This window comes from Meriones unguiculatus, chromosome 16 (assembly GCF_030254825.1).
Source record: "Meriones unguiculatus strain TT.TT164.6M chromosome 16, Bangor_MerUng_6.1, whole genome shotgun sequence".
Lineage (NCBI taxonomy): Eukaryota > Metazoa > Chordata > Mammalia > Rodentia > Muridae > Meriones > Meriones unguiculatus.
This window is the reverse complement of record NC_083363.1, coordinates 1,883,657-1,908,152: the sequence shown is the minus strand read 5'-3', so window position 1 is coordinate 1,908,152 and position 24,496 is coordinate 1,883,657. Positions and strand designations below refer to the sequence as shown.

At 62.2% G+C, this 24,496-nt stretch overlaps 3 protein-coding genes and 1 long non-coding RNA gene across 4 annotated transcripts; 2 read left to right on the top strand and 2 right to left on the bottom strand.

The window, feature by feature from the left end:
- The first annotated feature begins 10 nt into the window (after positions 1-10).
- Vars1 (valyl-tRNA synthetase 1) lies at positions 11-13,196 on the top strand. Its single transcript, XM_021655861.2, has 30 exons — positions 11-343; positions 493-907; positions 2,680-2,814; positions 2,903-3,041; positions 3,201-3,322; positions 3,411-3,495; positions 3,694-3,794; positions 3,918-4,045; positions 7,169-7,333; positions 7,491-7,572; positions 7,918-8,037; positions 8,112-8,220; positions 8,308-8,402; positions 8,537-8,627; positions 8,814-8,938; positions 9,016-9,119; positions 9,205-9,363; positions 9,441-9,531; positions 9,642-9,747; positions 9,830-9,900; positions 9,979-10,104; positions 10,203-10,307; positions 10,381-10,449; positions 10,521-10,599; positions 10,684-10,811; positions 11,195-11,350; positions 11,474-11,680; positions 12,060-12,171; positions 12,273-12,598; positions 13,054-13,196. Exons 2-30 carry the CDS (start codon positions 521-523, stop codon positions 13,120-13,122), a joined length of 3,792 nt encoding a protein of 1,263 aa, XP_021511536.1. The 5' UTR covers positions 11-343; positions 493-520; the 3' UTR covers positions 13,123-13,196.
- LOC132648289 (uncharacterized) lies at positions 6,520-9,909 on the bottom strand. Its single transcript, XR_009586655.1, has 3 exons — positions 9,808-9,909; positions 6,950-8,644; positions 6,520-6,865 (listed from the first exon to the last, which is right to left on the bottom strand). It is a non-coding gene; the product is annotated as an uncharacterized LOC132648289 (long non-coding RNA).
- A 200-nt stretch (positions 13,197-13,396) lies between the features above and the next one.
- On the top strand, positions 13,397-23,126 carry Vwa7 (von Willebrand factor A domain containing 7). The gene is made up of 17 exons (XM_021655862.2): positions 13,397-13,629; positions 13,899-14,126; positions 14,434-14,715; positions 15,068-15,164; positions 15,587-15,697; positions 15,963-16,158; positions 16,244-16,413; positions 17,672-17,784; positions 17,973-18,089; positions 19,411-19,596; positions 20,090-20,222; positions 20,321-20,473; positions 20,569-20,661; positions 20,849-21,150; positions 21,216-21,355; positions 21,543-21,720; positions 21,817-23,126. The coding sequence occupies exons 2-17, from the start codon at positions 13,914-13,916 to the stop codon at positions 21,988-21,990; spliced, it is 2,658 nt and encodes an 885-aa protein (XP_021511537.1). The 5' UTR covers positions 13,397-13,629; positions 13,899-13,913; the 3' UTR covers positions 21,991-23,126.
- On the bottom strand, positions 22,736-24,241 carry Sapcd1 (suppressor APC domain containing 1). Its single transcript, XM_021655863.2, has 4 exons — positions 23,993-24,241; positions 23,672-23,812; positions 23,101-23,193; positions 22,736-22,874 (listed from the first exon to the last, which is right to left on the bottom strand). The coding sequence occupies exons 1-4, from the start codon at positions 24,104-24,106 to the stop codon at positions 22,779-22,781; spliced, it is 444 nt and encodes a 147-aa protein (XP_021511538.1). The 5' UTR covers positions 24,107-24,241; the 3' UTR covers positions 22,736-22,778.
- Between the last annotated feature and the right edge of the window lie 255 nt (positions 24,242-24,496).

Genomic DNA, 24,496 nt, shown 5'->3' with positions numbered 1-24,496 from the left:
CTGACCCGGCTACCGAATCTCCCGGCCGCGCGGGCCGCCCTCCCCCTGCTCGAGCCGCCCGGCCGCGGGGAGCCGTCGGCAGCCGGGAGCGGCGCCGGGACGCGGACGGAGGCCGGGCCTTCGGGACCGCGCACGCACGGGCGGGGCCCGGCTGCCCCGCGAGGACCCGGGCCCGGAAACGCGCGCTGTCACAAAGGGGGACACGTGGGTGCCGCTCGCCCGGCCGCGTTCTCCCGCAGAGGGAGAGCTGCCTCCGTCGCCCGCCACCGCCTCCCTGACCACCCTGTGGGGCTGCGGCCGTGGCCGGCTGGGAAGGCCCGGCCCGGCGCGATCTCCACCTTCAGTACGTACACGCGGCACGAACTCGCCTCTCGCAACAGCGGGCGGGCGATCGGGGTCCCGCCGCCTCCTCCGGTCCCTGCTGGAGCCTGCTCCGGCCCGGCGCACGCACGTGGTCACGTCCCCTCCTCTACCTGCCCGCTCTCCCTTCAGGTCACTCCACCGCCTTCAGACGCCAGCCATGTCCATCCTCTACGTCTCTGCTCACCCCGACGCCTTCCCTAGCCTCCGAGCCCTCATCGCTGCCCGCTACGGGGAAGCCGGTGACGGCCCCGGGTGGGGAGGCCCCCATCCCCGCATCTGCCTGCAGCCTCCCCCGAGCAGCCGGACTCCCTTCCCCCCGCCTCGCCTGCCCGCCCTGGAGCAGGGGCCTGGCGGCTTGTGGGTGTGGGGGGCCCCGGCCGTAGCCCAGCTGCTGTGGCCAGCAGGCCTGGGGGGCCCCGCGGGCAGCAGGGCGGCTGTCCTCGTCCAACAGTGGGTCAGTTATGCAGACACGGAGCTCATACCAGCTGCCTGTGGGGCGACGCTGCCAGCCCTAGGACTTCGAAGTCCTGGCCAGGATCCCCAGGTGAGAGCGAAGAGGGAGGCGGGGGGGAGAGGTTCCGCGTAAACAAACGAGGACTGGAAAGCTTCCTAAGGCAGGAAGTGGGTTGTCAGAAGTCCCAGTTGTGCCACCCGATGTGGTAACTTTGGGAACCCTTTGAATTCTAGAGCCTTGGTCTTCAGTGTCTGAGAATGCAAGGTGATGCAATCCCTTCCGGTGTGACAGATGAGTGCCTGGAGCGTTTCACTTTTGGTTTTGGAGTGTGTGAGTTTAAGCAAGGACTCATTCTGGAACCCTGGCTCAGTGGCTTGGGACGCCCTGGTGTGCTAGGCATTTTCAGGTTTCTGGGGGACTTTGAGTTTCTGTTGCAGTAGCAAAACATGAGCAAAAGCAACTTGGGAAGGAAATTATTTCAGCTTACGGCCCTCTGGGTCCGCTCCAACACTAAGGGAAGTCAGGCCAGGAACGGGAGGCAGAAACAGGCCGTGGAGGAAAGCGATTGTGGGGTAGGGGAGACCGACCAGTGAGAGCTAGGGTAGGTGATGGAAGGGTAGGGCGCCAGATCTCCTCCTTGTTCTCCACAGCTTATCCGGCCAGCTTTCTTATACCACGCAGGGCTCCTCTGCCAGGGCATCACGCCCAGTGCACTGGCCCTCCCACCGTCGTTAGTTAAGAAAGTGCCCCAGAGCCTCGCCCACAGCACGGATTTCTCAGTTGAGGTTCATGTTCCCGATCGACAGTAGCTTCTGTGGGGCCGACGACGCTAGCCAGCAGTGCGCCCTGAGTGGACGCCTGAGTGACAGATGAGGGCAGTTGTCATGGCGGGTGCTTGATGGTGCTCCAGTGAGTGAAGGAATGAGTGAGTGAATGGCACAGGCCCTGCTTGCTTCTTCATGTCCAGATGGACTAACAGAGCCTCTCCTGCAGGGTAGTGTTGGCTCAGTTATTTTCTCCGTGGAAGGTGTTTGTTGACGCCCACATGGCAGTGTTGTGGCGTGTAATCCCGTAACCTCAGGGCCTTGTGTTTCATACTCAGCTTTGATTTCATGAGTGTCTTGCCTGCCTGTATGTACATATGTGTGCCTAGTGCCCAAGGAGGCCAGGCGGTGTAACCAGCAGTTACTGGGGTTACAGACAGTCGGGTGCCGCTGCGTGGGTACCGGGAACCAAACTCTTAACGGCTGACCCCTGCCCTCCACCTCCAGGCCTGTAAGGTGTGTCCCGGGCCTCCTGCTCGAGGAGCACCCTCCCACCGAACCCCACTCCCAATCACACACAGTGTGTTACTGCTTATGGACAGGGTCTTAACTGACCCTTAGATGACGAGGAGCTAGCTGCGTAGACTAGGCTGGCTTTAGGCCCGGCCCTGCCTTTGCCGCCTGAGAGCTTGGCTGAAGCCGTGCAGCAGCACACCCTTCAGAAGTATTTCCCTACTGACCATCTGAATGAGGAAGTAGCCTGAGAGCTGGCGATTGTGGGGTAGGGGAGACGGACCAGTGAGAGCTAGGGTAGGTGATGGTAGGGTAGGGCGCCAGCTCTCCTTCTGTGGGTCACAGCCCCTTTGGGTGGGTGGAATGGCCCCTTCACAGGGGTCTCCTATGGAAAACCCAGGTATTTACATTGTGATTCATTACAGTGGCAAAGTTACAGTTAGGAAGTAGCACCAAAAATAATTTTCTGCTTGTGTGGGGTGTCACCACGACATGAGCTGGATGGAAGGGTTGCAGCGTTAGGAAGGTTCAGAAGCCCCGAGACAAGCATGTCAGCCTTGTCGCGTCGCTGTCCTCTCTTGCTAGGCTGCTCTTGGGGCCCTGGGCAAGGCCTTGAGCCCCTTGGAGGAATGGCTTCGACTGCACACCTACCTGGCAGGGGACGCGCCCACTCTGGCGGACTTAGCTGCCGTGACAGCCTTGCTGCTGCCCTTCCGATATGTGAGTCACTGGAGCTCGGGAAGAACAGGTGCCTGCCCACTAGACTTCGTTACAGGGCCACGAAGGTCATTGGTTTGGTTTCTCTCAGGTGCTGGACTCTTCTGTGCGCCGGATCTGGGGTAATGTGACTCGCTGGTTTAACACTTGTGTCCGGCAGCCCGAGTTCCGGGCTGTGCTGGGAGAAGTAGTCCTGTTCTCAGGGACCAGGTCTGTCACTCAGCAACCAGGTGAGGAGGATGGGAGTTGGGGCCCTTCCATCTTAGAACTGCCTGGGCCGCTGGGGGGTGGAGCTGGGAGATGATTGGGCGTGAGGCCTGTTTAGATATAGCACTGTCCACAGAGGGTCCCTGGCAGCCTTGACTCTGAATTTCTGTGCCTCTCTCCAGGCCCTGAGGTCTCTGCACCTCAAAAGACAGCTGCTCAGCTCAAGAAAGAAGCCAAGAAGCGGGAGAAGCTAGAGAAGTTCCAGCAGAAGCAGAAGATCCAGCAGCAGCAGCCCCCTGGGGAGGTAGGAGGCCGGGGGCAGCGCCAGGAGGGGTGGAGCTTTGTGGCCATAGCTGACACGCGGGTCTGTGTCTTTTTTTCCTTCTGAACAGAAGAAACCAAAACCCGAGAAGAAGGAGAAGCGGGATCCTGGGGTTATTACCTATGACCTCCCCACCCCCCCGGGGGAAAAGAAAGGTGCTGGCTGGGAAGGGCCCCCACCTCTGGCCGCTGCTCTCCCTGCTGCTCTTTGCTGTGTCCTGGCCTCTGCCCTGCTTACTGAGGTTTTGCAGAACAGCCTTAGGCCTGTCCTGTGGTGAGAACGGCAGGTGGCCTGTTCCTTCTCTCCCGACTTGAGCCCCTCCAGTGTCCTGAGCCTCCTTCTCCTCCTCCCAGATGTGAGTGGCAGCATGCCGGACGCCTACAGCCCTCAGTACGTGGAGGCCGCCTGGTACCCTTGGTGGGAGCGGCAGGGCTTCTTTAAGCCAGAGTACGGGGTGAGTGGCTCCTGCCGCCCCTGCCCTGAGGAGGCTGCGGGGGGGGGAGAGGGGAGGCAAGACTTGAGGACCCCTTGCCTGGAAGGGCCACGAGGCTTTATTGTGCCCCTCCTCCGCCACCAGCGTCCCAGCGTGTCAGCGCCGAATCCCCGAGGCGTCTTCATGATGTGCATCCCACCCCCCAACGTGACGGGCTCCCTGCACCTGGGCCACGCGCTCACCAACGCCATCCAGGACTCCCTGACCCGCTGGTGAGCTCCTGCCTGCACCTCCATAGCTCGAACGTGCCAAGCGTGTAGCCTACCGAGGAGCTGCGCGGCTGGTCCGCTGCGGCGCCTTTCCAAAGCTCGCGCAGAGTCCTGTGGACGCGGGCTTCTCCTGGGTCTCTCCACGCAGACCTGCCGTCTCCCGGGCACAGTCCTTGCTCCTGATGAAACTGGGCCCTTCCGGTCTTTCCCAGCTATGTGCCCACACAGCTGCAGGGATTCCGTGTTCTTCCAGATGCTCGTTGACGCTAAGGGGAAAGAGTGGTCTTCGTTGTTGTTTCTGGTGTTTTCCGGACGGGGTCTTACTGTGCAGGTCTGGCTCTGCTTCCTGGAAGTCTCTGTAGCCCAGGCTGGCCTTGAACTCAGAGAAGTCTGTCTCCCTCGGCTTTCCAAGTTCTGAGAGGAGAGTGAGTTGTTATTTAAGTGTGTGGATACGTGCACATGGTTGTAGATGCTGACAGAGGCCAAGGGTGTTGATTCTCCTGGTGCTGGAGTTACGGGTGGTTGTGAGCCACCTGATGTGCTTGGTGCTGGAATTGAACTCAGGACCCCTGGAAGAGCAGGCAGTGCTCTTACCCTCTGATCTCTTTCCAAAGTGTTTCCTTTACATATGTGTGTGCATGTGTGTTTTGTACGCGCAGAGGCCAGAAGAGGGTGTGGGTCCCCGGAACTGGTGTTCCAGACATTTGTGAGCTGCCGTGTGGGTGCTGGGCTTTGGACCTGCGTCCTCTAGATGAGCAGCCAGGGCCGCACCCCCCCTCCCCCAAAAAAGGTCTCTCTGTGTAGCCTCGGCTGTCCTGGACTCACTTTGTAGACCAGGCTGGCCTTGAACTCACAGAGGTCCTCCTGCCTCGGCCTCCCTGGTGCTGGAGTTCCAGGCGTGCCACCGCCACCAGCTGCCGCCAGTGCTCCTAGCTGGAGGTCTGTCTGGCCTGCTTTCCTCCCGAGTTGAGGGCTCCCTGTGGTGGCTGCCTCAGCTCCTGGGGAGTGGCCCTGCTGTCGTCCTGTGGCTCTGGGACTGCAGGCCTTGCGCGCTCTCGGGTCCAGCTCGTTTGTTTTCTATTTGATATGTGCTCGTGTTTTGCCTGCATGTATGTCTGCAACGCTTGTGTGTAGTACCGGCTGAGGCCAGAGAAGGGCGTTGCAGCCACTGGGACTGGAGTTACAGGCAGTTGTGAGCTGCCACGGGGAGCTGGGAATACGGCCTGTGTCATCGATCCGCAGCCAGTGCTCTTAGCCACAGAGCCGTCGTTCTAGCCCGTCTTTGTGTTTTGATTCTGTGCCAAAGGGTTTCACGTAGCTCAGGGTGGCGTCAAGCTCACAGGCTGCACGCATGACCCGTTATACGCAGATCAAGGACTGCACGCATGACCGTTACACCCAGATCAAGGACTGCACGCATGGCCCGTTATACCCAGATTCATTTTTGACAGTCATGATTCCGAAAGGTGTTCTTTTTCTTTCTGAGTTGGGGGTCTATCGCTTAGTAGACCTGGCTGGGCCCAAACTCAGAGCTCCCTGCCTCTGCCTCCTGAGTGCCAGGATTAAAGGCGGCACCGCTTGGCTCCTCAAAGCATCTCAGCATTCATAACGTATGTTAATGTCTTGGGGCGGCTGAAGGCCGACCTCTTGCCACCTCTAAGAAAACGGCCTTGCTGCAGAACCTTTCTGAGAGAAACCCGAATGTGGTGTGTCAGACACGAAATGCTGTGCACTTCATTGTACATGACGTGGGCTGTGATCACGCGGCTGCGGAGATGGCTCAGTGGGCGAAGCGCGTGCTGCGGAAATAGGAGGACCCAGGTTCTGATCCACAGAACCGGGCAGAGCTGGGTGCCCGCTGCACATCTGTATCTCAGAAGTGCTGGGAGAAGCGTGAGCCAGCTGTGCCTGACACGGGTGAGCAAGAGACCTCACTGCAAGGCGGAAGACAGGGCCTGATAGCCGAGTTCATCCTCTGGCCTTCGCATACACACCTGCTCATGCGTGCACTTGGGCTCGGTGTATATGCGCACACACGTCCCCGAAAGCCAGCGCCTCCCAGAAGCGCTCTCCGATCCCTCCCCAGTCGCTCCCTACATCACCTTTTAACTTTGCTTAGGGCTCCTGCTTTAGCTTTCCAGGGTGTTCTGTGTCTGTCCTGTTTTATGGGTGGGAACATTGGGACGGCATTCCTGTGGATACAGGCCTGGGTGGCCTGGAGCTTGCCATGTAGCCCGAGCTAGCCTTAAGCTCCTCAATCCTCTGCCGAGCCTGCGTAGTGCTGAGATTATAGGTGTGTGGTACCAAGCCCTGGCTGGAGTTAAGTGTTTGGCCTTCTTTAGCTTTTGGACTCTCAAGACTGTTATTTTCTATTCTTTTTTCTCATAGTTTGTTGTTGTTTGGCTTTTGTGGCTTAAGTCAGGAAATGCTACCATGGTTGACAGTTTTGGTTTTTTTGTTGTTGTTTTCTGTTTTTATTTAGGGTTGTTTTTTTTTTTTTTTTTTTTTTAAGATTTATTCATTTTATTTTGTATGCAATAAAATGTGAGCCAGCAGGCCAAAAGAGGGCAGCAGATCTCACTGTAGACGGTTGTGGGCCACCATGCTGGGAACTGAACTCAGGACCTCTGGAAGAGCAGCCAGTGCTCTGAACGGCTGAGCCATCGTTTGGGCTTTTGAGACAGGGTCTCACTTTATAGCTCCGGCTGGTCTGGGACTTGCTGTGGAGACCAGGTTGGTCTGGAGTTCTTAGAGATCCACCTGCCTCTGCCTCAGGAGTGCTGGGATCACAGGTGCCACTCCTGGCTGACAGCACTGTGTGACCTGTGAGGGAGTTTGTCATTTGCCCTCCCGAAACCATCTGCGTGTCCTCCTGCTGGTGCTCCTTTATTCCCACGTGGCACTCACTTGATTGATGGACTGTTTGCGGGCTGGCTGGCTGGGGTCTCCTCTGTGCTCGTTCCCGGGTGGCTCTGCTGGCCCTCAGCCCCTCTCTCCCTGGCTGTCTTTAGGATGAGCGGTTTCTGTCACTCCCCTTCTTAAGTGTCCGTGGACTCCAAGGAAACCCGCAAGCTCTGGTGTGAGCCTCCCAGCCCGGCTCACCCTCTGCCCTCGCGCCTCCCCTAGGCACCGTATGCGCGGAGAGACCACCCTGTGGAACCCGGGCTGTGACCACGCGGGCATCGCCACCCAGGTGGTGGTGGAGAAGAAGCTCTGGAGAGAGCGGGGCCTGAGCCGGCACCAGCTGGGCCGTGAGGCCTTTCTTCAGGAGGTGTGGAAGTGGAAAGAGGAGTGAGTACACACCGGCCCTGTGGTGTGCGGCCCGGCTGCAGGCTCAGGCCCTCCCATGGGGTGGGCTGAAGGGCCTCGCTCAGTTTCAGGGGGTTGGGTGACTCCTGTGCCTGACCAGCCCTGATGCTTGGAGGCTTATCCAGGACTCTGCTTCCAGGAAGGGCGACAGGATTTACCACCAGCTGAAGAAACTGGGCAGCTCCTTGGACTGGGATCGAGCCTGCTTCACCATGGACCCCGTATGCAGGCGGTGCCTCCGGCAGGGCAGGGGTGCTTGGTGGGTGGGCTACCCTCTACACAGAGGTTAGGGCACAGCTGCGGGCATCCACTCCCAGCCCATATCATGGCCCTAGAGTTCAGGCCCTCGGGTGTGAGCAGCAGGCGCTCTGTTCAAGGCCCGGACTGCAGCTGAGAGTTCCTGCCTCCCAGCATCACTCACGCCACCTGCTGGGTGCTCCCAGAGCCTCAGAAAGGAGCCTCTTAAAGGGGTCTGTGCTGGGTGGAGGACGCCAGGACAGGCCAGTGGACCCCACCACCCCAGCCTCCAGGCAGGAGTTCTCCTGACTTGCATTCCTTCACCACAGAAACTGTCAGCTGCTGTGACAGAGGCCTTTGTTAGGCTCCACGAGGAGGGTGTCATCTACCGCAGCACCCGCCTGGTCAACTGGTCCTGCACCCTCAACTCCGCCATCTCTGACATTGAGGTGCGCCTCTGCCCAGCCTGCCCCCTGGTCCCCCGCCCAGGCCCAGGCCACACCTCTAAAGGCCCATCTTGCAGGTGGATAAGAAGGAGCTGACAGGCCGCACCCTGCTCTCAGTGCCTGGCTACAAGGAGAAGGTGGAGTTCGGGGTCCTCGTGTCCTTTGCCTACAAGGTCCAGGGCTCAGGTGGGAGCTGAGGACAGCAGGATGTGGGCTGGGGAGGAGGGCGGGACTGGAAGGAGGTTGCTCAGGTAGGTCCTTCTGTCTCCCCAGACAGCGACGAGGAGGTGGTGGTGGCAACAACTCGGATTGAGACAATGCTGGGCGACGTCGCTGTGGCTGTGCACCCCAAGGACCCCAGATACCAGGTGGGGTGCCGCTACCCCGGGACCTTTCCCAGCCTGGGACTGTCAGGAGCTGGGAGGGTGTCAGGAGGGGGGCCTGCCGGGGCGAGGGTCTCATGTCCAGTGCTGGTCTTGCTGATGTTCCCTTCCGCGCTCAGCATCTGAGGGGAAAGTGTGTCCTTCACCCGTTCTCGCCCCGGAGCCTCCCCGTTGTCTTTGATGACTTTGTGGACATGGAGTTTGGCACAGGTGAGCAGGGCCAAGTCCTGTGGGGAGCAGAGACTGAAAACGCGTCCTAACCGGGGAGGCGGGATGGGCTGGCGGTAGGCTCCGGTACGAGGCAGAACAGGGCCGTCTGGCCCACCTCGCCTCTTCGCAGAGGTGTGAGGGGAGCCACGGCCTGCAGTGGAACCCCTGCACCCTCGTGTATTCCAGGTGCGGTGAAGATCACTCCCGCCCACGACCAGACTGACTATGAGGTCGGGCAGCGGCACGGGCTGGAGGCTGTTAGCATCATGGATTCAAAGGGGTCCCTGGTCAATGTGCCCCCACCGTTCCTGGTGAGGTTGTCTGGGCTGGGGCCTGGCGGGAGGTGTGAGGAACTTGGGCGTGGCCGTGACGAGGCCTTTCCCTCCAGGGCCTGCCCAGGTTTGAGGCCAGGAAGGCGGTGCTGGCGGCTCTGAAGGAGCGGGGGCTGTTCCGTGGCATCAAGGACAATCCCATGGTGGTGCCGCTTTGCAAGTGAGAGGGGCCTGGTGCGGGTGGGAAGGGGTGGGCGCCTCTCTGGGTGCTGAGCACCTGCCTCCCCCCTGCCCGCTCCCCTCAGCCGCTCCAAGGACGTGGTGGAGCCCCTGCTGAGGCCGCAGTGGTACGTGCGCTGTGGGGAGATGGCCCAGGCTGCCAGCGCCGCAGTGACCCGGGGCGACCTCCGCATCCTCCCTGAGGCCCATCAGCGGACTTGGCATGCTTGGATGGACAACATCCGGTGTGTGTGGCCCCTGGGTGGGGAGGACGGCCAGCGGGGGCACTGACCGCACCTTGACTGAGCCGTGCTGTTTGTAGAGACTGGTGCATCTCTCGGCAGCTGTGGTGGGGCCACCGAATCCCTGCCTACTTCATCACCGTCCATGACCCAGCAGTGCCCCCTGGGGAGGTGAGGAGGCGCTGGAGCTAGTGCCGAGTGGCCGTGGGTTTGCCGGGACCTTAGTTGGCAAAGGGTCTGGGCAGAGTAGAGGATGTGGTTGTGATCACCCTCCCTGCTAGGACCCTGATGGCCGCTACTGGGTGAGTGGACGCACCGAAGCGGAGGCCCGGGAGAAGGCGGCTCGGGAGTTTGGAGTGTCGCTTGACAAGATCAGCCTTGAGCAAGGCAGGGAGTGGGCCCCGGGGGTGGGGCAGTGCTGTCTCCCTGTGCTCCTATCCCTCTAACCTCTGGCCTCGGCTTCTCCCAGATGAGGATGTGTTGGACACCTGGTTCTCTTCCGGGCTCTTTCCCTTCTCCATCTTTGGTTGGCCCAATCAGGTGTGTTCCTGGAGGGAAGAGGGAGAGGGGCATTGAAAGGGAGGGACGCCAGCCTCACCTTCCCACCCTCTTCCCCAGTCAGAAGACCTCAGCGTGTTCTACCCTGGGTCCCTGCTGGAGACGGGCCATGACATCCTCTTCTTCTGGGTGGCCCGCATGGTCATGCTCGGCCTGAAGCTCACAGGGAAGCTGCCCTTCAGAGAGGTGCGAGGGCGGCCGAGAGGGTGGGCTGCAGTGGGCAGATGGGCAAGGGCTGCAGGCCGGATGGATCATGGCCTCACCTCCCGTGGCACTGCCCCCAGGTCTATCTCCATGCAATCGTGCGCGATGCTCACGGCCGGAAGATGAGCAAGTCTCTTGGCAACGTCATTGACCCCCTGGACGTCATCCGGGGAGTTTCCTTGCAGGTAGGGCACGCGGTGCCGGCCGGGAGTGGCTGTGCAGCCCTGCAGAACAGCCTGACCCTCCCTCTCCTCCCAGGGCCTCCATGACCAACTGCTCAACAGCAACCTGGATCCCGCTGAGGTGGAGAAAGCCAAAGGAGGACAGGTATGGGGCGTGCCCGGAGGTGGGGCTTCGGCAGTGGGCGGGGCTGAGCACGCTGCCCTCTGCACCTCTAGAGGGCCGACTTTCCAGCAGGGATCCCCGAGTGTGGCACTGACGCCCTGCGCTTTGGGCTCTGCGCCTACACGTCCCAAGGTAAGGCCCACCTCCCCAGTGTCCCCTGTGTCCATCACCGTCCCTGGCAAGGGGGACGGGTGGAGTCACTCGTCCCTCCCCCAGGCCGCGACATCAACCTGGACGTGAACAGGATCCTGGGCTATCGTCACTTCTGCAACAAGCTCTGGAACGCCACCAAGTTTGCCCTTCGCGGCCTTGGGAAGGCCTTCGTGCCCCTGCCCACCTCCAAGGTGAGGCCTGGTGGGGAGGGAGGGTCCAGACAGCACAGCCACCTGGGGGGGAGGGAGGGTCCGAGACAGCACACCCACCTGGTGGGGAGGCAGGGTCCAGACAGCACACCCACCTGGGGGGGAGGGAGGGTCCGAGACAGCACACCCACCTGGTGGGGAGGGAGGGTCCAGACAGCACACCCACACCGGCTGCGCCTCCGCCCCCGCCCCCTGCTGCGCCATAGTGTAGGTGGGCAGGTGGGGGTCGGTGGATAGGCACGGGGCTCGGCCCGGGGCCTGGGCCTGTCCCTTCTCCCCAGACATGGGACAAGCCTCCGCCCCGTGGGCTGCTTCCCTGCCCTGGGCACGTGGTGCCCTGCTGGCTGACGTCTCTCTATCCCCAGCCGGAAGGGCACGAGAGCCTGGTGGACCGCTGGATCCGCAGCCGGCTGGCTGAGGCCGTGAGGCTCAGCAACGAAGGCTTCCAGGCCTACGACTTCCCGGCCATCACCACCGCCCAGTACAGCTTCTGGCTCTATGAGCTCTGTGACGTCTACCTGGTGAGCGGCGGGGCGGGAAAGCAGCTCTGGCCTCGGCTTGGCCACCTCTTGGCTCTCCAGTCCTCGTGGGCACAGGGAAGGCCCCAGGTTGAACTGACCCTGAGCCTCTGCCTCTGTGTCCAGGAGTGCCTGAAGCCCGTGCTGCATGGAGTGGACCCGGTGGCCGCGGAGTGTGCCCGCCAGACCCTCTACACCTGCCTGGACGTCGGCCTGCGGCTGCTCTCGCCCTTCATGCCCTTCGTCACAGAGGAGCTCTTCCAGAGGCTGCCCCGGCGGACACCGGGCGCTCCTGCTAGCCTCTGTGTTACCCCCTACCCAGAGCCCTCAGAGGTATGAGGCCTGGAGGGCCTGCTGCTGCCCCCGCAAGCACCCACATTCCTGCTCTGCCTCACGGTGCCCCCCATCCACTCTGCCTCACGGTGCTCCCCATCCACTCTGCCTCACGGTGCCCCCCATCCACTCTGCCTCACGGTGCCCCCCATCCACTCTGCCTCACGGTGCCCCCTCCCCACTCTGCCTCACGGTGCCCCCCATCCACTCTGCCTCACGGTGCTCCCCTCCCCACTCTGCCTCACGGTGCTCCCCATCCACTCTGCCTCACGGTGCTCCCCTCCCCACTCTGCCTCACGGTGCTCCCCATCCACTCTGCCTCACGGTGCTCCCCATCCACTCTGCCTCATGGTGCTCCCCTCCCCACTCTGCCTCACAGTGCTCCTGGAAGGACCCTGAGGCGGAAGCGGCTCTGGAGCTGGCGCTGAGCATCACTCGAGCTGTGCGCTCTCTGCGCGCCGACTACAACCTGACGCGGACCAGGCCCGACTGTGAGCCTCAGGCCCAGTGTCCCCCTGTCCCGTTGTCCCTCGGCCCTCTGGGAGCCCAGGGTCTGGCTGTACCCGGCCTCACCGCTCTCCCTCCCGGACAGGTTTCTTGGAAGTGGCTGATGAGGCCACGGGTGCCTTGGCCTCGGCGGTGTCCGGCTACGTGCAGGCCCTGTCCAGCGCGGGTGTGGTGGCCGTCCTGGCCCTGGGCGCTCCCGCCCCGCAGGGCTGCGCGGTGGCTGTGGCGTCCGACCGCTGCTCCATCCACCTGCAGCTGCAGGGCCTCGTGGACCCGGCCCGGGAGCTGGGCAAGCTGCAGGCCAAGCGGAGTGAGGCCCAGAGACAGGCCGAGCGGCTGCGGGAGCGCCGTGCTGCTGCCGGCTACTCAGCAAAGGTGCCCCTTGAGGTCCAGGAGGCCGATGAGGCGAAGGTGTGTGGCGCAGGGCACCCCAGCATCAGCTCCCACACCCTGCTGTCAGCCACCCCAGGTGGCAGTCCGGAGCCCTGAGCAAAGTGCCTGCCCCCGCCTGGCTGCCTGAGCTGGTCTCCTGGCGTGGAATCCCCAGATTCCAGGCACCCAGTGCCCGGGAGGCCGGCTCCAGCCACCTGCTCCTCGCAGGCCTCTGAGTGAAGGTGCCTGTTCCACCTCACAGTGCAGAGGACAAGGTGTGGCCCAGCGGCCTGTGGCTCCTGCAGGCCCTTGGGCACTGGGCACCCAGGAGAAGGCAGGCTGTAGAGGCTCTCGATGGAAGAGTGGGCCGTGCCCAGCGCCAGTGTGCCGCCTGACCTCCCCGCGCTGCTCTCCCACCTCGCCAGCTTGTCCTGCCGTCTGGGGCATTGGTCTCCGGGGCAGGGCTCTCACCACACACTCCTTCACACCCACAGCTGCAACAGACAGAAGCAGAGCTCAGGAAGGTGGATGAGGCCATCGCCCTGTTCCAGAAGATGCTGTGACTTTCCAACTCCAACCCTCAGAGCCCCCAGGGGTCCACCGACAGGGATGGCAGCAATAAAATATTTTGCCAACAGTTGCTCGTGTGTGTGGTGTGGGCAGGGTGGCTGTGGAGGCCTGCGAGTCCCCAGAGGTCTGAGCGGCGGGAGGGCTGCCGGCCCCACCCAGGCCCTGGGTGCGGGTGGGCAGAGGGATGCGTCCGCCTGGGTCTGTCTTCCCCTGGCACGGTGCCAGGCCTGAGTCATGCTGCTGTGCTGCCAGCTCCCTTCCTCCCGGCTCACCTCTCTGCACTGCGCGGTGGCTGCGGAGGTCCGCCCCGCTCCCGCCCTGCCCTTCTGCGTCTCGTAGCCCTGGGTTGGCGTGAATGGAGGAGGGCCAGGGGCTGCCTGTCCTCTGTCCCTGGCTAAGGGCCTCTCTTCTCTACGGAGGCTCAGTTAATTATAACTCTGACCTAAGTACCCTGTGACGCCACACCCGGGCCAGCGCTGCCCAGGAGACCCAGCACCCAGGTAGGAGAGGCCCAAGAGACTTTCCTGTCCACGGGGCAGGGCTGGACCTCCGCCTCCTGGAGGACAAGAGCCCTGAGGGATCCTCCCACCCCTCTGAGGGCAGGTGTGGGCTCTGCTGGCCGGATAGGGTTGGCCCTCGGGTTGTGTGGGTTGCAGTTTGAGGCTGGGGAGCCAGGCTGGGTGAGGCACCTGAGGCCAAGCAGGAAGTGGGCAGGGCAGGTGCCATGGACACAGCAGGGCCAGCCCTGGAATTGGTGGCTTCCCCCTAGGTCCGTGCCACAGCCATGGAGGTACCCCTGGGCCCCCCAATGCTTCTGCTTCAGCTGCTGTTGCCCCCAACATCTGCCTTCTTTCCCAACATCTGGAGCCTCCTGGCTGCCCCTGGCTCCGTCACTCACCAAGACCTGACGGAGGAGGCCGCTCTCAACATCACCCTCCAGCTCTTTCTGGAGCAGCCACCCCCAGGCCGGCCACACCTTCGTCTGGAGGACTACAGGGTGAGCACCCCTGGGTCCTCCCACAGTTCCCTGGGGAGGAGGCTCAGCCAACTCACTCCCACACCCTCTGCTCACCACCCGGCCAGAGAGCCTGCGTCTCCCCAGCCTTGTTAAAGTATACCTACACACACCTGTGATCGTTTAGCCAGCCTGGGCTAAAGGCCAGTGCAAAGCTGGCATTCCCTTGGGGGGGCTCTTCACCCCCTTCTGTTCACACCAGCCTGAGTGCAGCTGCTAAGGTAATTCCGGCAGTGGTAGAGTCTGAGGGGCTCCTCCGGAGTCCCTTTCCCCTCACTGCTCTTGCTAGGGCCGGACCCTCCTGGCCGATGACATCTTTGCTGCCTACTTCGGACCTGGGTCCCCGTCCCGGCGGTTCAGAGCAGCTTTGGGAGAGCTGTCCCGTGCCAACGCGGCCCAAGACTTCCTCCCAGCCTCTAGGAGCAACCCTGACATGCACTTTGATGCTGAAAGGCTGGTCCAGGGGCGCACCCACCTGGTGGGCGCTCTGCGGGAGGCCCTGGTGGCCGCCAGGGCCCTGGAGCACACTTTAGCTCGCCAGCGCCTCGGGGTGGCTCTTCATGCCCTGCAGGTGACTCCCCTACCCAGGGAGGGGGGACACGGGGCGCACCCTGCCTGAGGTGGCAGCGCTTCCTGCGCCCAGCTGGAGTGGCTGCAGAGGAGGGGAGACAGGGAGTGGAGGGTGCTGGCTTCCCCTAGGGGCCGCTGGAAAGCCTTTGGCTTATACTCCAAGACAGACGAGGCTGGACTGTTGTCCATTTGGGCAAAGCTCTCTGGGCAATGGGAGCAGAAGTCGGGGGACGGTAAACGGGAGCAGTGGGGCAGAATGCTTCCAAGTTGCGTACCAAGGTGGCATGTCAGGGTTTTGGTCCTGACTAGATCCGATCAGTGCCTGTTCCCCTTCCCTCTCTCCTGGGGACCAGGATTTCTATAGCCACAGCAACTGGGTGGAGCTGGGGGAACGGCAGCCACACCCTCACCTCCTCTGGCCCAGGCCGGAGCTCCGGAGCCTGGCACAAGGTATGGCCGTGACCCGGTGTGGGGCCCCGTTCTCAGAGCACCCACGCAGTGTCACCTGGGTCTCATCATGGGATGGGACGTTGCTTTACTCCTGCAAGGAGCAGGAGGTTCTTCCGCCTGGCGATGGCTGGAGCCATCCAGTGGCTTGCCAAGCAGTGCCCAGGGAAAACATGCGGGAGCCGCCCTCAGCCCTCATACCACCCACGCCAGCTTTGTGGTCTTTTCTCCCTGGGAGCTGGCTCCTGCCCGCTACGGGGCCCGTCTGTGGTTCAGACAGCAGGATCCCCAAGCGTGGCGACCCATGCTCCTGGGCGCCAAGCACCCCCAGGTTCGAACATGCCAACAGTGACCCTGGGTTTAGTGCGGCTGAAAGGAAGATGTTGGATGGCATCTTCCCAGCAGCCCCGGCCCTCTGTCCCCAGTGGCTGATCCTACCTGCTTGGACTGTGAGGGGCTGAGCTGCCCCGGGAATATGCTGGATTCCACGCTGCTCACCTCTGGCTACTTCGGAAGGCATCCCCCGAAACCTCCAGGTACGGGACGGGAAAGCTGGCCAGAAGCAAGAGGAGAAGGTCACTTCCTTTGACTGTAACGCGGGATCCTGGCTGCATCTCCTCAGGAGAGGCTGTTGGGATAGGGCCAGGATGGGTCGCTAAGGGCCCTCTCAGGAGACTCGTCATCCTCTCCTGCCCTGAGCAGGGCTGGGGACTGGGTACTTCCTGCTACTCCCATGCTGGTCGGACGGTCGGTGGTGGGCGGGCGCTTGGCCCTCACCTGCCACACCTCTCCTCCACCCAGGGAAGTGTAGCCACGGGGGCCATTTTGACCAGAGCAGCTCCCAGCCGCCCCGCGGGGGCATCAACAAGGACAGCACATCCCCCGGCTTCTCCCCGCACCACGCGCTGCACCTCCGGGCCGGGGAGGTGGCTCTCCTGGCCTCCATCGAGGCCTTCAGCCTCCTGCGCCGCCGCCTGGGAGACAAGGGTTTCTCCAGGTGGGTCGCTGTCCCTGGGGCCCAGGGAGCTGCCCCGGAGGGCAGGGGCGCAGAGCCTTCACCGCGTCCCTGCCTTGGACCACAGGCTGCTGGACATCACCCCAGCTTCCAGCCTGAGCTTTGTCCTGGACACCACGGGCAGCATGGGGGAGGAAATCAACGCGGCCAAGATCCAGGCTCGGCACATCATGGAGCAGCGGCGAGGCAGCGCCATGGAGCCCAGCTCCTACGTCCTGGTGCCCTTCCACGACCCAGGTAGGGAAGGTGGAGGGAAGAGGCCTCCAGGGACAGGCGGAGTGCCCTTTTCCCTGTTGTCACGAGTGACCTGCTGGGCACCAGTGTCCACTCAGAAGCCAAGGCTGCCTCTGCCATCTCTAAAGCGGTGGGCGGCCCTTTCACTCGTCCAGCGCCTGCTCAGGCCGAGCCTTGGCTCCCTTAGACTTCTGTGCTAATATGCCTATGGGTTTTTTTGGCTTAGAAAGCGTGGGTGGCTGTTTTGCCTTCATGTCACTCTGCACACTGCGTCCCTGTGGAGGACAGGAAAGGGTGTGGGATCCGAAGCCACGGAGTGACAGGTGGTCGGGAGTCACCTGCTGTGAGAGCCACCCATGGTCCTCGGGGACAGCGGGGATGGCGGGGACGGCAGGGACGGTGGGGACGGCTCCTTCCCGCTGCTGCTGTAATCACAGTAGGATGAAGATGGGTGTCGAGTCTCTGCTCCTCTCCCAGTTCAGCCGAAAGCTGCTCTACCTGGCCCACAGGCCCTGTGCCCGTGGGCTGGACTCCAGCCTGGCTGCAGCACCCTGACACGGCCCGTCCCTAGCTTAACCTTCCGGGAAGACTGGACCCTGATTTATCTCACAGTGTCTCGTAGCGAGAATTCTGAGACGTGGGTTTCCTTTAAGAAAACAGGACTATTATGAGCACATGCTTTCGCTTTAACCCCAGGTGTAGGGACGCGGGGCCGGTCGGCAGCAGCTGGCCGTGACTGCCTCGTTTCTGGCACGGGCTTGCCAGCTGCAGTTAGTGTCTACACTTGTGTGATGATTGGAATTCTGGGAGCTTTTCAGAGGGTGCATGAACGCTAGAGCCCTGAAAGGTGGGGCTCAGGGTTGGTGGTCTTTGGGGGTAGGTTGAGGTTTGTTAGTAGTCGTGGCAGGATGTGAAAACGGGGATAAGGAAGGACCCACAAAGAAACAGCGGCCACGGGCAGCACAGGCAAGGAAACTACAGTGTCTCACCGTGGGTAGGGACCTGTCACATGGCTGGTGGCACAGGAACCAGGAGCTTGGCAGCACTGTGTCCAGGCTCTCTTGTAAGGCTTAGGGACTCACGAGCCCATTCGGCCCTCAGGGAGCCCTCGGGTGAGTGCTGTGTTTTTCACGACATTCTAAAGGGCCTGGAGAACGGCCGTGAGGGGCGCTTGCTGCTCTTGCGAGGACCTGGGTTTGGCCCCGGCTCCCTCACGTGCTCTGCCCTCGACACTCACCAGCCTTCCCTTCTCCCTGGCCAGGGTTCGGCCCTGTCTTTGCAACCAGCGACCCTGACAGCTTCTGGCAGAAACTCAGCGAGATCCATGCCCTGGGCGGAGGAGATGAGCCCGAGATGTGCCTGTCTGCCCTGGAGGTCAGCCTGCAGCCCTCGCCCTCTTCCCCTGCCCTTCCAGGCCCGGCCACCAGGAGGAGCCAGAGCCACGCGCCCTCCCTCGTCTTCCGCCGGCCGCAGCCTTGGCCCCAGCTTCCCTGGGGCTCGGACCTCCGGGTTCTACCGCGCCCCTGCCGGTTTTTTAACGCCAGCCTCTTCCTCCTCGCCAGCTAGCCCTGCTGCACACGCCCCCGCTCTCAGACATCTTTGTCTTCACCGACGCCTCCCCCAAGGATGCCTTCCTCACCGCCCGCGTGGAGTCCCTGAGCCGGGAGAGGCGCTGCAGGGTGAGCACAGCCAGTGTGGCACCCGAAGATGGGGAAGCCGCCTGGCGTGGTCACCCGCACCTGTCACGGGCGCCACAGTGGGAGGCCGGGCCCTCAGCAATACCGACCTGTTCCTACTGAACGGGTCCAGTTAGCTGGAAGAACCGGGCTAAGTGCGGCCACAGAGCAGCCAGGGCTGGTTCAGCCGCCTGGAGTCTGAGCCCGGGCAGGGATTGCAGGTGGATTTAAGGACACATACAGCTTTGGAAAACAGTTTCCCGGTACTCCCACAGTAAAGCTTCGCCAAGTCCACGGGATCTCTGCCGACTGAGAAACACTGCTTAAGCTAGAGGTGGAGGCGCTGTTCTCACTCCACTCTACTTGGGGTTCCTTAAGCCTCGGTCTCCCTTCCGACCCCAACCCTATGTAGGAGAGAAAGGAGGTTAGAGGGAAGCGGGGAGGGCTGGAGAGACGGCGCAGTGGTTAGAGCACTGGCTGCTCTTCAGAGCAATTCCCAGCGACCACACGGTGGCTCACAGCCATCTAGAGTGAGATCCGGTGCCCTCCTGGTGTGCAGGTGGACAGCTTTGTCCGGCTTTTGGGGCAATGCCAGTCTCATGGTCTGCTATTCAGCAGTCCAGGTAACCGGCAGCTCCCTTCTTTCTCCGTCCACCCGTGTCCTGAAGCCTTCTCTCTGTTGGTCCGCCTCCTCCAGGCCACCACTCCTCTCTCTCTGGGCTCCCCCCAAGTCCTCACAATTATGCTAACTGCAGCCAGCAAAGACCAAATGAGGCAATTAGGAGCTGTGGACAAAGTAAGGCAGTCCCTTATCTCACATTTGGGATTAAAACGAAAACATATTCACATAACATAAGTGAGTTTTTAAAGAAACCCAGACCCCCACTCCACAGAGGTCTAGGGAGGAAGAGTCTGGGGATTCCAGTGAGGCCTGGCCCTGCAGACAGCACAGGTCACAGGGTTAACTACACCCATGCCCTCTGTCCGGGCGGATGTGCGTCTCCGCTGGAGAGGCAGCCATTCCTGGCTTCCCGAGTTCCTATCTGTGTACATGAGGACCTTGTACCCCTGACTGGGCAAACGGGTGGGCTGCAGCTCTGTGGTGTTTACATGCGTGGTCCTGGGTCCGACCCCAGCACCACGCTGGGCAAAAAGTAAATCCTAATATAAAATGAATCCTCCAAAGTCCCTCAAACGTGGTGCCAGTTCTCCCAGGGCTGTGCCGTGGGAGGTCCGCACCAGCCAGGCCGACAGCTCTGGAGAAGGCAGAGGAGAGGAGCTGTCATTTACAACGCACGCAGCGTTGGCTGTCATTTGGCCTCAGGTGACATTTCTAGTGACTGAAGACCCGTCGAGGGCTCGGGGTCGCGCGCGGCGGGAGGTCTTGTCTCCTCTGCGCTTCGCGCCGTATGAGGCGATCGCCCTGGCGTCGGGAGGAGAGGTGATCTTCACCAAGGACCAGCATATTCAGGATGTGGCGGCTGTTGTTGGGGACAGCGTGGCCGGTCTGGTGAGTGAGCAGAGGTCTGAGGTGCCAACGCTTACAGGCTCTGACAGGAGGTCGGGGAGGAAATTTTCTCTTCCCGTGAGATCTGTGGCATCTCTGAAGGGAGGGACAAGAAATGATGGCTTCGGGGCTGGAGAGATGGCTCAGTGGTTAGGAGCACTGTTTGCCCTTCCAGAGGTCCTGGGTTCAGCTCCCAGCACCCACATAGCAGCTCACAACTGTCTGTAACTCCAGTTTCAGGAGCTCTGACGCCCTCACACAGACACACAGGCACACCACCAGGGCACCTAAGACTAGACAGATAAGGAATCAGTCAAAGAAAAGAAATGGTGGCATCACTCTGCACCTGACCTCCAGCTGCCGCCGAGCGGGGTCCGGTACCCCAAGACCGACGTCCCTTCTCCCCGTGGCCACTCGTGCCATCTCCTCTTTGTCCCTGTCCCCACCTCACCCCACGCTATCCTTTCTCCCCCTGTGGTCCTGCGCATATCTGCAGGTGACTCTTCCCCTGGAGCCGCCCGTCTTCAGCCCTGGGGAGACGTGCGCCTTTGCCGTGGACAGTCTGCTCCGGCGGGTGACGGTCCGGATGCACGGGGACATCAGGAGCTTCCTGATCAAGAGCCCTGCAGGTACCGGAATGTGGGGCTCAAGGCAGACAAGATGGAGAACGGGGTGCTGTGCAGAGCGGAAAGAATTTCTTCATCTGACTGACTCGTCCCCACCCAAGGGGTGTCTCAGGGCCCAGAGGAAGGCGTAGGACCTTTGGGTCACACTCGCCGCTTTGGACAGTTCTGGACGCTGACCATCACTGACCCCCCTCAGACAGGGTCTTGGGAGATCCAGGTAGAAGCTGAGGGGACCCCCCGGGTGAGAGTGCAAGGTGAGGAGACAGGGCCCCTGGGGCTGGGGGTGCTGGGTGGTGCTGGGCAGCGCTGGGCAGTGGTCCTCTCAGGGGTCTGACCGCCTCCCTTCCAGCTCAGACCTCCCTGGACTTCCTCTTTCACTTCGGGATCCCCGTGGAGGATGGACCCCACCCTGGCCTCCACCCGCTGACTCAGCCCGTGGCAGGTAGCTGCTGAGCTCCGAGGCTTAGTTCACTGCCCGCGCCCGTGTGGATGCGTGAAAACGGCTGCGCGTGTGTCTTGATGAGTGAAAAGCACTAGTGGGAGGTTCCAGCCTCGTGGGCTTCACAGGGCACAGGACCCAGCTGGAGACGACTCTGCCAACTGCCTTCTGCCTCCGGTTCCCACCGCAGGTCTCCAGACGCAGCTGCTGGTGGAGGTGACGGGGCGGCTCTCCGGACAGAGCCTCGCCGGCGGCCAGCCGAGCTTCTCCCACGTCGTCCTTCGAAGGGTCCCGGAGGGCACGCGTCTGGGCCGGGTGCCCTTGGAGCCCGTGGGGGCCCCCGAGAGAGGCCTGCTTGCCGCCTCCCTGTCGCCCACGCTGCTGCCGGCGTCTGCACCCTTCTCCCTGGAGCTGGTGGGCCGGGACGGAGCGGGCCAGGGCCTGCGCAGGGCCGCCCCCCAGCCCTGCGCGGTGGCCCCTGTGCTTCTGGAGGTGAGAGGGGTGTGGGCGGCCGGGAGGCGAGAGCCGGGCCTGCTCCTGACCCGCCTTCCCCGCAGCTCGGCGGCCCGCCAGCTGCCCTGGCTCCGGGCAGCCAGGCCCCTCTGAGCCTCCGCGTGGCCAGCTTCTCCGGCCCCCAGGATCTGGGCCTCAGCACGTCGGTGAACCCCGGCTTCACGCTCACCTCCAACCTCTCCAGGTGAGCCGGCTCCACCTCTGCGGGTCCTGGCCCTCCCCACTCAGTTCCGCTGAGGTCGGGAGCTCAAGGACTCCTCCCAGCCCCAACCCTGACCCTCGGTCCTCAGTCCTGTCCTATGCCAGGCTCCACCTCGAGGCTGCGGCCTGCCAGGAGCTTTCTGCCTGACGCAAGGCTGTCCACCCCGCAGGGCTAGCCTGGGACGGAATGAGTCGGCCTGGGGACGCCTGTGGCTAGAGGTCCCGGATTCAGCAGCTCCTAATAGCGTGGTGACAGTGACGGTGACGGCAGCAGGTCAGGGAGCCCACCGGGCGCCCCCAACCCATGCCTTCCTCAGGCTCCTGGTGCTGGGCGCCGGGTCCTCGCAGGTGAGGCGCTTCCTCGTGGGTCCCTCCCCTCCTCTCCCGACCCCCGAGGAGGCTGGCAGGTGGAGGCTAGCACCCCTTCCTTTCTCCCCTCCTCAGGAGCAGCTGGAGGCCCCCGCCCACTCTGCTGCCCCCGAGCCCCCTCCAGCCACACCTGCCTCGCTTCCAGCCACGTTGGTGACTCAGGGCGGAGCTGGGGGAGGGGTGGTAGGCAGGGTCTGGTGGGGAACAGGTGGAGGGGTGCTGCTCCTGCTAGGCTGTGCGTGCTGGTGACCGGCAGCCCCACGGGGCGGGACGGGACTCGGGCCGTGTCGGCTCTGCCCCGTAGGCGGGATGTTCCTGGGCTCCAGGGCCCGGCCCTCCTGACTGGCTTAGGGATTTTTCTTCTGTCACACTTGTCCGCCATCCTTCTTAGACCAGGCTGGCCTGGAACTCACAGAGCTCCACCTGCCGCTGCCCCCTAGTGCTGGATTACAGGCCTGCGCCGCTGCCTGGCTCCCCTATCTGGCATGGTGGTGGCCACCTCCATGGCTGTATCGAGGAGCCTGGTGGGAGGATTGCTGCTGTGAGTTCACGGCCAGCTTGAGCTGTGAGAGCCTATCTCAAAAACAACATCAACCAAACCCGAGAGATCCGGCTAGAGGGTAACGGATTTCCCATGGGGTGAATCTGAATAGGAAAGGAACGAAAGCCTTTTTTTTTTTGTTTTTAAAGAAAGTTGCTGTTTATTCCAGGAGGAGGAGGGCAGGGCCCCAGAAAGCCAGAAAGCACACGGTCCTCAGGTTAAATCCCAGAGTAGCTTCTTCGGCTCAGTTTTGCTTTAAAGCTGAAGGATCGTGCCCTCTCCCCAGAGGCGGTGCGGAAAGATGTTTTTCTGCACACGGCATGGGGGCGAGGGAGGACGGGGCATCGAGAGATGCCGTGCGCAGCTCTAGGAGCTACAGGTCCATTTTACACCTCGGTGTCTGCTCCCCTGACAGCCACCTGGAGCCTCGGCTGTGTGGGGGCGGGGCCGGTGGTTCTGGGCCGCCTCCTGCCTCACCAGTGCCGGGAGGGAGGGTTTACACAAGGGTGGGGCCCTTCTGGCCCTGCAGGGAGCCTGGCTGAGCCAGCTCTCTAGTGGACAGGGTGACTCCTTTCGGCTGCTTTGACAAGTCCTAGGAGAGGGAGAACCAGACTGGCACCTGCTTCCCACCCTGCTCCAGGGTTTGCCACTAGCCTCAGTTTACCCATTGCTCCCCCAAGTTCTTTCCTTGACCTTTCCTCCTGGATCTGGGCTGTGCGGGAACCAGCCTTGTGAGCGGATATGGGGTAGGGGGGGCTAAATCAGTGTGACTCCAAAGCCCCCTCCCCACGCCTACAAATTGGAAACAATAAACTGACCTTCTGAATCAGTTGGCTCAAACAGGCATTCACCGTCTGAATCTGGGTTAACTGGGGGAGGCTGGCCTCTGAGGGTGGGTCCCGTAGAAAGTCCTAGAGAGGTTGGAGGGCCACAGTGTCGTGAAACAGGAACTCCTGCTCAGCTGCTGCTTCATCACCGCCATTCGGCCGTTCCCCCACCCCAGAACTTTTCCAGGCAGGTGGAGTCCAGGCCTCTCCATGTCCATCCATCTCAACTTTGCAGTTCCCTTCAAACTGCCTGGAGCCCTCCCCCAGCCCTCCCCCACTCGTGCTCCCTTTGGGTCCTCCAAGCCTGTCTGCTCTGGGAGAGACACCCAGCCCCCCCTCCCCCATGGAGTGGCCAAATGGAGTTCCTCTGACTGGAATGCAGACAAGCCCCTTCCAGCCCAACAATGAACACTGGCGGGACGCTGGGGCATCCTGTCAGTCCAATGCTGTTGCAGCTCCTGATCCCTGCCTGTTAACCCTGCCCTTGCCAGAGCAGGCTCTGCGAGGTCCACAGGCTCCCTGCCTCCCCCTCCCCCAGCCCTGCGCAGAAGGCCCCCCCTACCTCCCCGAGGGCCCCCAGATGCAGCTGCCGATGCTGTGCCTCCCTCAGGCGGTCTGCAAACCAGGCTTGGCCACGCTCCAGCAGCTCCAGGCCCTGCCACAGAGCGTCTTGTTCCCTCTCCAGAGCCTGCATCCTCTGCAGCTGGCTTAGACAAGAAACAAGCCAAAGCTCTCTCTCCAGCAGCCCCTAGCTAGGGCCATCTCTCCTAAAGGGCTATCTGGCCACCAGGTGTGAGCTCAGACTGCCCACTGAGGGCTTGGATGGCAAGGGACACAGGGAAAGCCTGGGGGACGTCCCAGGACCGGGTTGGTCTACACTCACCCAGAGGAAGAAGCTCTGAGCCCCCGGGTCTCGTCGGCTTGTCCCCAGTGGCAGCAGCAGCACAGTGTAGGGCGCTTGCACCAGGGGTGGCCCGCCAGGGCCTGGTCTCTCCATGGCTCTGCAGTGGGAAGGGCGGGGCCAGGGCTGGTCCCTCCCCAACCATCTGCCCGTCCTGCCTGGTCTTTCAGCCTGAGTCCAGGGTAGTTGACTCAAGGCAGGGAAGAGGCAAAGAGGCAGCCTCCTGAAACTGTGTCCCCGTCTTTCCAGCGTCTGACGTGGCTTGTCCTGAGTCCCAAGGGCAGAGTCTGAACTCATTTAAGTTCTTACTTATGTTGAGACAAGGTGTCCCCCTGTAGCCCTGGCCAGCCGGGACCTCACTGTGTAGACCAGGCTGGCCTCAGACTCGGAGGTCCACCTGCCTGTGTTCCCAGTGCTGGGAGCCTGACTGAATTCATTTATATATTAGCTTCTGTGTGTTTGCGTGTGTCCACGTGAGTTCAGTGC